This window comes from Lissotriton vulgaris, chromosome 4_1 (genome assembly GCF_964263255.1).
Source record: "Lissotriton vulgaris chromosome 4_1, aLisVul1.2, whole genome shotgun sequence".
Classification (NCBI taxonomy): domain Eukaryota; kingdom Metazoa; phylum Chordata; class Amphibia; order Caudata; family Salamandridae; genus Lissotriton; species Lissotriton vulgaris.
In genome coordinates this window covers 1,585,967,942-1,585,980,454 of record NC_141691.1, presented here as the reverse complement: position 1 = coordinate 1,585,980,454, position 12,513 = coordinate 1,585,967,942, and the positions used below count along the sequence as shown (strand labels likewise).

The 12,513-nt window shown below is 44.6% G+C and overlaps 1 protein-coding gene across 1 annotated transcript in view; it reads left to right on the top strand.

The window, feature by feature from the left end:
- MYBL1 (MYB proto-oncogene like 1) overlaps positions 1 to 12,513 on the top strand; it is a 610,566-nt gene that overhangs the window by 533,684 nt on the left and 64,369 nt on the right. Inside the window, exon 15 of the mRNA XM_086965817.1 lies at positions 3,879 to 4,037. Within this exon, the coding sequence (XP_086821943.1) occupies positions 3,879 to 4,037 (159 nt within the window). The remainder of the gene's footprint in view (positions 1 to 3,878; positions 4,038 to 12,513) is intronic.

The window sequence follows — 12,513 nt, the reverse complement described above, 5'->3', positions numbered from 1 at the left end:
CTGCGCGCAAAAGAACAATTGTGATTGCGTGGCTGCAAGCTCACAAAAAGGTTGCGCCTGCCATTTAGCCTGTCGAATTGGCTGGGGTTGGGAAAATGAGAGCGCAAAAAAACATGGGGTCAGGATACAGGTATGCTGACCCTTTAGGACAAATAGAGGGGTCTGTTCGAGATGCCTCATGGGAAAAAAAAATAATTTCGTCCGATCCACAGCGCCAACCTTGAGTCTCAGTGCAGCCCCCTGTATAAATTCTCGGAACCAGAAAAAGGATCTGTGAATGCAGAAAAAAAATGAAAAAAAGATAACACCCACTCCATCCAACCCCATGTTCTGCCTGGCCTTTTGGGTGTATGCGGCAGGGTTGACCAGGCCCTGCGCTGGTTGTATTATTACCTGTGCTAAAATAACCATAGAAATTCAAACAAAGGTTACAGGGACGATATAGTTAAGTTCTGAATTTACTCAAACAAAACCATAGAAATTCAGCATTTAGAGTTAAACTTATCTGAAGAAACTATAACTTGTGCCATTAAGTAACTTAAGGCAACGAATCATAGTTTCTTAAGCTAAGATTAACTATAAGTAGAACTGCTGAATTTCTATGGTTTTGTGCAAGTAAATTCAGAGTGCAGATTCCCTGTAACAATATATATATCAAAACAAAACCCTTTCAGGCATAGAGTGACACATAAATTATGCAAAAAAGGAGAGAACTCTGGGTAGTTCTCCAGTTTAGGTGGAAAGCAGCTCCTGTTAGAGCACTCTCAACACCAGCGACACTCTAGATCTGCTCACCTCAAATGTCTGCTTTTCTATGTAAGTCTTTAAGCATAGGATTAGCACAGTGCTATCCACGCCGAGATAGAAAAGGACAAAGTCTTTTGCCATTTCTACAGCAAAGTCTTTAAGCATAGGACTAGCACAGTGCTGTCCTTGCCGAGCTGTAAAATGACAAAAGCCATTTATCACTCCAGGCACAGTATTACAGCTTTGAATTGGTAAAATACCAACTTAAGCCAACCTGAAATGAGTAAAAGCAACCCCTGACAGTGTTTTGCTCTAATTAGAGCTCTTCAGAGAGGTATAGCTTTGTCCAGACACAAGGGAGCACCCAGTATAAGTCAAAACAAAACCCTTTCAGGCATAGAGTGACGCATAAATTATGTAAAAAAGGAGAGAGCTCAGGGTAGTTCTCCAGTTTAGGGAAAAGGGAAAAGACATACCACATCAACCTCCTCGAACTCTATGCAGTTCACCTTGCAATCAAGGCATTTAATCCTCCGTTCATGACCAACACCCTGCTGGTATGGACAATACTACCACTGTGTACTACCTGAACAAGCAGGAGGGAACACGGTCCAGAGCCCTGCCACAAGAAGTTAATACGATCTGGCACTGGCTCCTCGCCAGTAATCTGAATATAAAAGCTGCTTACCTACAAGGTGTTCAGAATGTCCAGGCAGACACTCTCAGTAGGGCTATCGATGAAAACCACGAGTGAGTGCTGAACGAAGAGGTCGTACAGGATATCTTTAGCTTGTGGGGCACACCATCCACAGACCTTTTCGCCACAGCAGAAAACTAAAAAAAGGCAGTGACTTCTCCACCAGGTTTTACCGTCCAAGGTCATTGGGGAATGCCCTATGGATTGACTAGTGCAACAAATTACTTTACGCTTTTCCACCAGTACCTCTCATCCTGGCAGTCTTATGCAAGCTTTCAACCACAACTGCCAGGAAGATCCTCATCGCAGCAGAGTGGCCAAGGCAACTGTTGTTCCCAGACCTGCTTCGCCGGTCCTTCCGTCCATAGCTCAGGCTGCCATGCAGGCCAAACCATCTCACAAAGTTCAGAGGTCAACCTGTGAACCCCAACCTCTCCTCCCAACCTTTCCTCCTTGAGTTTGGCAGCATGGTTCCTGAGATAGTGCAGTATGGCCATCTGAACCTACCTCAGGACTGTTTATACATTCTAAAGGAAGCAAAGCGTTCATCTGCGCGATCTGCTTACGCCATTAAATGGAGGAGATTTTGCATTTGATACTCTTCTACATAGAACGATCCTTCATCTTGCCAGGAGGATGTCATTCTCCCATAGCTGTTACACCTTGCTAAATCTGGTCTCAAAATATTCTTCCATCAAAGTCCACCTGTCTGCACTAACGGCATACAGGAAAAGTCCTTCTCAAACCACTTTTTTTAGGATTCCAGTTATTAAAGATTTCCTGGAAGGGTTAAAGAAGGTTTTTCCTCCGGTTAGATGTCCCTCTCCACCATGGGAGCTGAACGTAGTGCTTTCTTGCCTCATGCTTTCGCCTTTTAAGCCCATTCATAAGGTATCGCTTCAACAGCTCACTTGGAAAACTGCTTTCCTTGTGGCTATAACATCAACATGTAGTGTTCGTGAGATACCAGCCCTTTGTGCTCATGAGCCATATTCAGTCTACCACTCTTCCAAACTAGTGTTGCGTACCTATCCAATGTTCCTACCGAAAGTGGTCTCGGATTTTCTCATAAATCAGACTATCTCTTTAACCACTTTCTTTCAAAATCCATCTTCTCCAGTGTAGAGAGCCCTGCACTCGTTGGATGTAAAGAGTGTTAAAATGCTACCTGGATAAAACTAAATCTATTCTTAAATAGCAACAGCTGTTAATCAATTATGGTCCAGTTCACACAGGTCTGGCTACCCCCAATCAGTCACTCTCCGGGTGGATTGTCTCTTGCATCCTATGCTGTTATCAGCTAGCTAATACATCTCTTACTGGTAAACCCAAAGCCCACTCTACTAGAGGCAAGGCAGCCACTAATGCCTTGATGAGAAATATTCCCTTGGCTGACATCTGCAAAGCGGCTACATGGGGATCAATTCACACATTCACTACGCACTACTGCCTGGACACAGATGCTAGAGCAGATGCTCAAGTAGGACAGGCTTCAGTCGGAAATCTCTTTGTCTAACTACTTCTCTAACATGTGGTTTCTGTTGACTCCATCCGAGGGGATGTGCTTGCTACTATATTCAACGCTTATGACTATACATGGAAATCCCCTACAAGAGAAGGCATAGTTTCTTACTCTTTTCTCATAGGAGTATTTCCATGATAGTCATAAGCAATCCTCGCTTCTCCCTGTTGGGGTAGACAGACACTTTTATGCTCCGCTATTACTCAGCTGGTACAGCCTTAAAAAAACTGAGATAACTGCCTCTGACTGAGCATGGTGGGATATTGGAGGGCTCACTGTTCTTAAAGACAGTCTCCTTTTTTTAACTTTTAATGACATTCTATGGGTTACATTGCCCTGCACTTCTTTTCTGTTTCTCTCATACATAGCAAAAGGGTTTGTCAAGGTTCTTCTGCTGTGTCCTTGCAAAATTATTTATGCATTAAGTGCTTATTTACTTGAAGTCTCTCCTTTTGCCCCTTCAAAATAAAGAATTCTGACATGACCACTGTAGCCTTATCCCTTAGACTGCATTATGACTTTAAGTGACTTTTCAAGGGCTGCCTGAAGAAAGGCCAACTTCAGCACCTGAGAAGACATATTGAAAAAAAATAATCTGGGGTTCCCCGCAGGCGGATAAGACTATTCAAAGCTTATGACTATCATGGAAATACCCTCTACGAGAGAACTGGAGTGACAGGAAAGAAATTATACCTTCTTCTGTCCTGACACTTGACGCTGCATAAAAAGGTTATGGAGAATGTTACGTGTGGAATATGACTGTCAGAGACTGGAACATTACCCATTAAATTCTTAGGATAAATTGAAAAATGCTCAAGGTTTACAAATCTAGTTTTAGAGTGACTTAGTCTATGTGTGCCTTAAGTGTCAACAGTACATTCAAGTTTCTCTTTTTGTTGTTCATACTTTTAGTCTGAAAATCTCCTCACTACATCTTTATTCATGATTCCTTTGATGGAAAATCAGAGCAGGTGCCCTCTGACGCCAGAGAAAAGCAAAACCTACAGACTATCTAAAAAGAAACCAATGCCTAGCACTTCAAAAAGTGTCAGATTTGAAAAGTATGTTCAGGTATGGTTTAAATCAGTTGTTTTATGCTTTTGTATCTGTTTATCATTATTTATGTGTTTACTAATATATTACTGATACATATATGTTGGGGGGAGGGCATAGCTATTATATTTAAAGAAACTTTCAATTGCACTATGGAACACAACTCACCCATAGGAAACAAAAGCTACTCAGAGGTATGCTCCTTTATAGATATGCGGGTCAAGGTACACCGTGGATTAATCACCTTTTTTGTCCACTTGGTGGAGCTAAGGATAACACACAAACAGTACCTTATCATAGGTGATTTCTGTGTGCATTTTGATAATTCTGAGAATGAACTAGGCCAACAATTAGAGAAGGACATGGGCATGTTACAATTCAAACAATGTATTACAGACCCAACACACATAGCAGGACATACATTAGAGCTATTGTTTTCTAATATTGTGTCTACAGAAATATTAGACATTGGCAGGGCCAGATTGGCCGTAGCAGGCACCGGGCGTTTCCCCGGTGGGCCACCAGGGTGGGGGGCGTTTTTGGACCCCTGGGGGGCCGTTTGTGATACCGGTTGCCAGTTTTGCTGCAATATCGGCCCCTGTAACCAAAGCGGCTTCTGTGAGACTGGAGTTGTGCTTCAGTGTTCCCAATTTTTTTTAAATGTTTTGAGATCCAACCATCGTCTTATGACAATGTACAGACTTTTTAAGACTCTCCCAGATACTAACATACATCTGGTAACCATTGAACAATAGTCAGAAACTCAGGTATTTCATCTGATGTCGAAGGGCAAATACGGCTCCCCATTTGACCGACTGCCCTCATTTCATATATTCTTGTTTAGCTCATATATTAAGTCCTCATTTTACTCAAACGTTGAACACATCTCTCGAAGAGGCAACTTACCCATGGATTTGGAAGGAAGCAGTGCTACTACTACAGGCAAAGAAAACTGGTATAGACATGTTCATTCTCTCCAATTATCAGCCCATATCACTCCTGCACTTCCTGTCTAAGATTATAGAAAAATTGGCCAATAGCCAGCTGACTGAGCTTTTTAGAAAATAACAGGCTATTGGATCCTTCTCAGACAAGCTTTCGGGCAAACAACGGCACATGTTGCTAGCAGAATTGGATGATATCAAGTCAGTAGTTGCTGTGATCCTGCTTAACCTTTCTGCAGCCTTTGATACTGTTTCCCCCAGTTTGCTGATTAACAGATTCCATGAGTTGGATCTAAATTCACATGCTTTTAAGTGGGTGTGCTCTTTTCTAACGGATAGAACTCAGAGAGTACAACTAGGGACTTGTAGATCCAGCCCTCGTATCTCAAACTGTGAAGTTCCCCATGACTCCTAGTTGCGCCCTACTTTGTATAATGTATACGTCTCTTCACTTGCAAAGATCATCAGAAAATGGGGCTTTGAGGTTGCGTCCTACATGGATGTGACCCAGTTGATTATCTCACTGGGTGAGAATCCTGACGAGACTCCAGACAAACTTCCTGAGTGCTTCACCGAAGTAGCAGACATGATGACAAAATATTGCTTAAAACTAAATGCAGAAAAAACTGAGATCATGTTATTCGGTGGGGCGCAGCTGATCTGGGATGCCTCTTAGTAGCCGGCATCATTGGGAAAGTTGGCCTCCCCAAAAAAATCTGCAAAAACTGTGGGGGTCATCATGAACTATCGCCTTTCTATGCAGGATCATGTCAGTTGCCTGTGGCAAATGCTTTGGATCCTCATACTATTGAGAAGACATTTCATTTGGATTCCGATAGTCAATAGTCCAGGCTCTTATAATGAGCAGGCAGGTGTATAGTAATGCTTTTTTGTAGGCATGCTTACTACCTGTTCATGAGATTACAGGTAATCCAAAACGCTGCTGCCAAGTTAATTAGTTACATTGACAGATTTAGCTCTTCCTCAGCCTGTTTGGTAGCCTTACATTGGCTACCTGTAGGAAAGTGCCCCTTTCTGCATGGTCACCCCCCACTGTTTACCTGAAATCTGATGCAACCTGACTTGATGTGCCCTGGGTCCTGCCAATCAAGTTCCCAGGGCCTGTGTTCTTTCCCAAGACTGTAAGACTGTACCTTTGTACCCACAATTGGCACATCTCTGGCCAGACGTTAGCCCCTTGTAAACCAGGGATGCCCTCTAAGGACTCCAGCACATATTGGGCCACCCTTAGCGGCCCAGTACCCTAACACCCACGCACTGCCATTGCTAGCTGCGTGTTTTGGTGGAGAGAAAAGAGTTTCATGGTACACATCCCTGTGTGCCATGCCTGCAACCCACTGCCTTAGGCCTAGGTAATTCACCCCTCTAGCAGGGTGCACTAGCCCTAAGGTGAGAAGGTTACAGTGGCATGGGCATGGTACCCCTACAGTGTTCAATCCCTTCCTGAGGCATTGCAAGTGTAGTAAAGCCATAAAGAGTATAAGGTCTGGGAGTGAGTTGGTTCTTACGAACTCCACAGCTCCATAATGGCTTTGCTAAAAACTGGGAAGTTTGGTAGCAAACGTCTTAGCACATTAAACCCACACTGATGCAAGGGTTGGATTAAATGTAAAATGCACTCCTGAGGCATCTTCGAGATGCCCCCTGAAAATTGACCAGCCCTGGTGTGGTTCCTGAATGGCTGCCGCCATTTGCCACCACCAGGCAGGTTTCTGGACCCCTGGGTAGAGAGCCTCCACTCTTTAGGTCCAGAAACAAAGGCCATTCTGGGCATCAGGCCTCCTCCCCCAGGATGGGCTGGATCCACGAAAGGGAAGTTTCAAAGGCCTGCCGCATTTAGAAGCTGTCCCTGCCTTTTGCTGCCCCCAGCAACTGGCTCCCACTGGTTCTGGACCCCACTTTGGCCTCGAAAATCAGCGGACAAAAAACTAAGCTAGGTGAAGCACACATCACAGTTCCCGCCATCTTGAAGATGAGGGGGCTCAGCCAATTAGGGAGAGGCTCATGCCCCCTCCGACTGGAGGGTGGCATACTAGGGGGTGTACCCACCCCAAGGAAGGGAACTATTGGTCCCAACCTCCACACCCCTTAAACGCGCCTAAATTTAGTATGTGGGGCAACCCTGAACCTTACTTCCTCAGATTCGAGGAAGAATGAAGACCGACCAAAGAGCTTTGCTGACCCAGGAAGAAGGGGCGGAGAGCAACTGCTTTGGCCCCAGCCATGCCGGCCTGTCCAGTCTATGACCTGCCTATAGCAAGAACCCCGGAGAGTCCAGCAGCCAGCAACCTCCAGAGGAACTACCCTGCAACCGTCTCCTGTGAGCACCAGATTTGCTCATAGAAAGACTCACCCACAGAATCTGGATTTCGGTGACACATCGATTTTGCACCGACACTCCCGGCCCGATTTCAAGTGGCCCAACACCACAAGGAGGTCTCCCCAGCGATCCTGACCTGGGATCCCTCACGCTTCGAGAGAACGACTGCAGCCTCAACCTGAAGGCCCCAGTCTCCTCCCGCCCGACCGAAGCTGGTAAGAAAACCCAACGCCAGAAGACACCCCTGCACCCGAGGCCCCATGGTCTTGGGTTGCCCAACCGACAGTGTCCAGGCATCCCCCAAGAAACCAACTTACCTCTCCAGCCAGTGGTCGCCTTCAGGAAGTCTCTTTGCCTGAGCCTGCAGCAGCTTAGCACAACAGAAGAACTCCATTGAAATACACAGGGTCCCCAGCGTCCTTTTTGCACCCTGCACCCGGCCGCCCCAGTGCCGCTGGTGGTGCAGCTCCTGTGTTTGTCGTTGGTCCCTGCAGTGTGGACCTTAACCCCAGGAGCTTTGCTGCCACAACCGAGTGGCCTGCTTATCAGCAGTCCCTAGCCGAAGGCCACCTTCGCCCCGTTGGCTAACATTGGGCCCCTGCACTCTGCACCCGGTCGCCTCAGTGCTGCTGGTGGTGCAATCTGAAAGTAATTACTGTGTAATTTAAACTGTTTCCAAAGCGTATGCAAACCTGTAACGATTGCAACATCAAACACAACTGCATTTCCTTGAACAGTCTTGCATTTGAGAGTATATTTTACGTCCCTGTGCCAAGTCCTGCTTGGTTCTAAAATAAAACATAAGTATACCTTTTTTATACTTACCTATTTGGTCTGGACTCTGTCTCTGAGGGTGGGTAATCAGTCCTTGATTGAGTGAATACAATAAATGCTTAACACACCCTCTGGATAAGCCCAACTGCTTGCCCACACTACCACAAAGTGTGCTGTTAGTACTTATCTAATTTAGCATCTGCTGTATCTCTTTGAACTTCCTAGACTCTCTGCACACTATCCCTCACTTTGGTATACTATATACAAAACCAGCTTCCTACACCACCTATACGTGACAGAGCTGATTTCAAACCTTTATGCTTTGTGCATAAAGTCCTTTATAACTCAGGACCTGAGATTCTACAAAATAGAGTAGAGTTCTATATCCCTACTTGAGACCTGAGATGGCAGAACTCAGCTCTAGCAAAAACTAAACGTATAAGAAGAACTAAAACGGATGGCCGTTCTTTTACTTATTTGGTTGCTGCCCAATGGAATGTGCTACCACTTGACATCCAGCATACTGATAACCACAGCAGATTTAGAAAAAAACAAAAAACCTGACTTTTGCCCAGTTAAGGTATTCTCTTAAGTGAAGTTCTCTCGTTGGATAGGAGTGGTAACTACCTAACGCCGTGACATCCCCTAGTGGATAAGTGTTGCACTTTAGAAATACGAAAATAATAATACTACTACTAAAATGTTGTGATTAGTTGACTTTGAGGGAAATGTGAAGTTTGACCTGCAGGGCTTTTGATTTAGAGATAATGAAAACAATGTTTGTCTTCCATTTTTGTAAATTTGGGATTTAATGATACACCTTTTGTTTCAATCAGGTTATATGGCCTGGTGGAAAATAGCATTTTTGTAAATGAATACTTTCTTTGTTTTTTCTGTTTGTTTTTTTAATTTGTTTTTATTGCAGAATTATCAACAAAATTATCGATACAATACGACCATCCTCACCACTTCAGTATAAGGCGTTATAGATTCTCAAGGTTGTACACGGCACTTCAGCCCACATCCCGGAGGCCGGGCGGCTCAGCAGCGAGCACCAACACGAGAACGTCATGAATATTACAGAGTGGTTTATGGCCATCAGTCCAATGTAGTATCTGCTTTTTGCCCCCCAACAACTCCCCCCCCCTTCCCCGGTCACTCCTAGATTGTAGCGTACATCCCCTGCCGGCACCGCATGGGTCCCCAAGGACTGTGTAGCCGGACTCTGTTAATAACATCCAAATTGACCCCCCGGAAATGCCATCAATCGGGTACTCCTGACGGTCCCTGCAGCGTACCCGTAATCTCCTCCCTCGGATACTAACTGCATTACCTGTCTTCGGTGGTGGCCCACTCCTATCTGGGTGATTGTAACCACTCCCTCCCCCCTGCTGCATCTGGTGCGGGTTATAACCATGGATTCCGGACAGAATGGCACGCTATTAATAAGGAATACCTCTTCACCCCCTGGTTCATGGAAGTCCATGCGCAAGAAGCCTCTCATCCTCATCCTCCGTCAAGTAGTCACACAACGCCTATGAATACTTTCTTTGTTGAGATGTTCCCTTGGGGAGGGCACAAAATCTCTTAAACAATAAAGAACAATCAGTGGTCTCTACTCCTTGATTTACCTGAAAGAGCTGGGTGAGATTTTGCACACAATTGGCTTGAGTTCACGTTGAGAATGACATTGCTCCGTTAGAAAGCAAAACGTAATGGATAGAATTGCTGTAATAATCTGAACACTGTTCCTTTGCACCAATAAGATTTACATTTGAGACATGATTACTCTGAAAGCATCAGCAAGTTTCTGTCTTCATCGGTCTTTCACCAAAAGAAAAATCTGGACTTGATCAGAAGAGCATCTTTCCTATGAGAGTGCACTAGATGCCTCTGAAGTTGAGGAATTGTCCATCTATCTCTGTTTCCTTAGAGAGTGCTTCTTGACATCTCCCCAACCCCCATGGATTCAAAGAAATTTCACTTTTAGTTGCAGCTTTTTCATGCTTATCCAATTTTTAACCAAATTTCTTTTTATTATAGAGATGGGATCATGTCTTGCAAAGCTGCAGAGTATGCTTTCTTAAAAAGGCTGAGGACGCAGGACTTCAGTATTTCTTTTTAGATCTCGCCTAGGCAGCGTTTGTGCTGTCTCTTCAAGACATGCTGTATTCAGGATATGTGCATACAGCTCCGCCCACTTTCCGCCCATCTTTTTAATTGGCTCCTACCCCTTGTAAATAGTGACTTTTCATTGGACAATAGGTTTAGTAGTCCCTCCTTGTAACTACCTTGTCTCTTCTTGTAACCTCCCATGACGATACCCCCTGTTACATGTGTTGTTACTCCCTATGTCTTAATTACAGCCCCAAGGCACTATTTTCTTAAAAGGCTTCAGGCAGGACACACACTTGGTCCTAACCTAGACTGGCAGTGGTTACTTCACTCACAAGAACATCTCACATTTATATGAGGCTGTCTATACATTTCTCTTCCTCAGCTCCACACAGAGTACAACCTAAGCCGGAATTAATATAATAATTCTTTAGTCACATTTCAAAGCTACTATTTTTATATATGGACATAGCTAGTTAAATGTACTCGTGTTGCTGTCTTGTATGTAATGCATTATGTTGGTAGGCTGAATTTACCATATCTTCTGCAGGGTGCAGTACCATATGTGGCCAAAGGAGGTCCGCTGGGACCTCTTATGGCCACATATAGTACTGCCCCCTGTCACATGGCTAGGTAAAAAACATTGGCATTTGTAATGCCAATAACTCCAACTTTGCAGGGTGCAATACTATATGTGGCCAAAAGAGGGCCCATGGGACGTCTTTTGGCCACGTATAGTTCTCTTCCAGGGGATACTCATCAATAGTCATAAGCACTGAATAGTCCCGCCCACGTGCGGGACCCCGGAGCAATAGCCAATAATATGCATATATCTACATATATATATATAAATACACATAAAAAACTATATATATATATATATATATATATATATATATATATATATATATATATATATATATATATATATATATATATATATATATATACATATATACATATGTAGATAATGCACATACACATACATATGCAGCCTGAAATACACCATACTAGGCTAAAAAAAACTGCCATTATTGCATGCAACACTTTTACATTTGCTAAATAAAGATATATATAATACATTATATGATAATGTAAAGAAGAAACACTGCCCTGGGTTTCTATGAAACACACAACCTTTATTTTCAAAGGTAAAAACAGGCAGGATCATAGAGGCAGCTTTAGCCTAGATAGGCTGCATAGTAACAACTGAAAAACTTGGAGCCGTGCCTTTAAGACCTCCATGAGCCTCCAGGCTCCCATCATGCACCACAGGTGACAGTTAGGTCAGTTCTTTTTTCCGGCTCCTTCTGTGAGGATCCTGGAGCATTGAGCTCGCCAGTTTCTGATATTTTATCACTTTATTCTGGTATTTCTCTAATTTTTTTGTCTTTACTAGACGTCTTTAGTCATTGTTTGACTAATACAACAATTTTTTCCTGGTTTTTGACTATTTTTTCAGTCATAATGCCGGCCTTGTTTGTTAAGTGTCCGGCCTGTGGTTAAAAAAAATGGCCAAGTCAGACCCTCATTCGGTCTGTGTAGCTTGTTTACCATCTTCTCGCAAGCCAGAACTCTGCTACCACTGCAGCAAGTTGTCTAACCGAACTCTTAAGGAGAGGGAGAAGAGCAGACTTCAGTCCCTGTATGACAGAGGAGAAACTCTTCTAAGGTACCTCTGTGTTCAAAATCGGCATCGAAATCACCATCCCGGCGACCGTCGACGTCGAGACATCCTTCGCTGTCTAAGAAGATCATGCCGTCGAAGCAAGGTGAGAAGAGACATGAGCGTAGACGATCCAGGTCCGGCTCGCCTACGACTGCAAGAGAGCGGGGCTCGACGTCATCTCATCGACGTTGACGGTCGCCGCCGCGAGGCTCGGAACATAAGTCAAGGTCGCCGTCGAGAGGTGCCATGACGTCGACGTCGAACTGGCCAGCAGAGGTTTCGACGTCGAAGAACCCAAGCAAGGTGGCGTCGAGGCACACAACGTCAAGAAATCTATCGCCGTCGAGGCGCATGACGTCGACGCCTAAGAGACCATCGTCGTCGAGGAAATCGCCGCCGAGGGAATCGCCGCCGAGGGAATCTACGCCGAGGAAATCGGCGCTGACGAAGAGATCGGCGTTGAGGAGATCGTTGTCGAGGAGGTCGTCGTCGGCGTCTCCTGCACCAAAGAAGCCTAGGACGGTGTCTAAAGACCGGTCTACGGCTCATACTGTGTCTTCTGGGAGTTCCTCTTCCTCCTCTGAACTGCAGATTGTGAAAGTCTCTCCAGAGCCCACGAGGGCACCTTCACCTGTTCAGCCGGCAACTAAT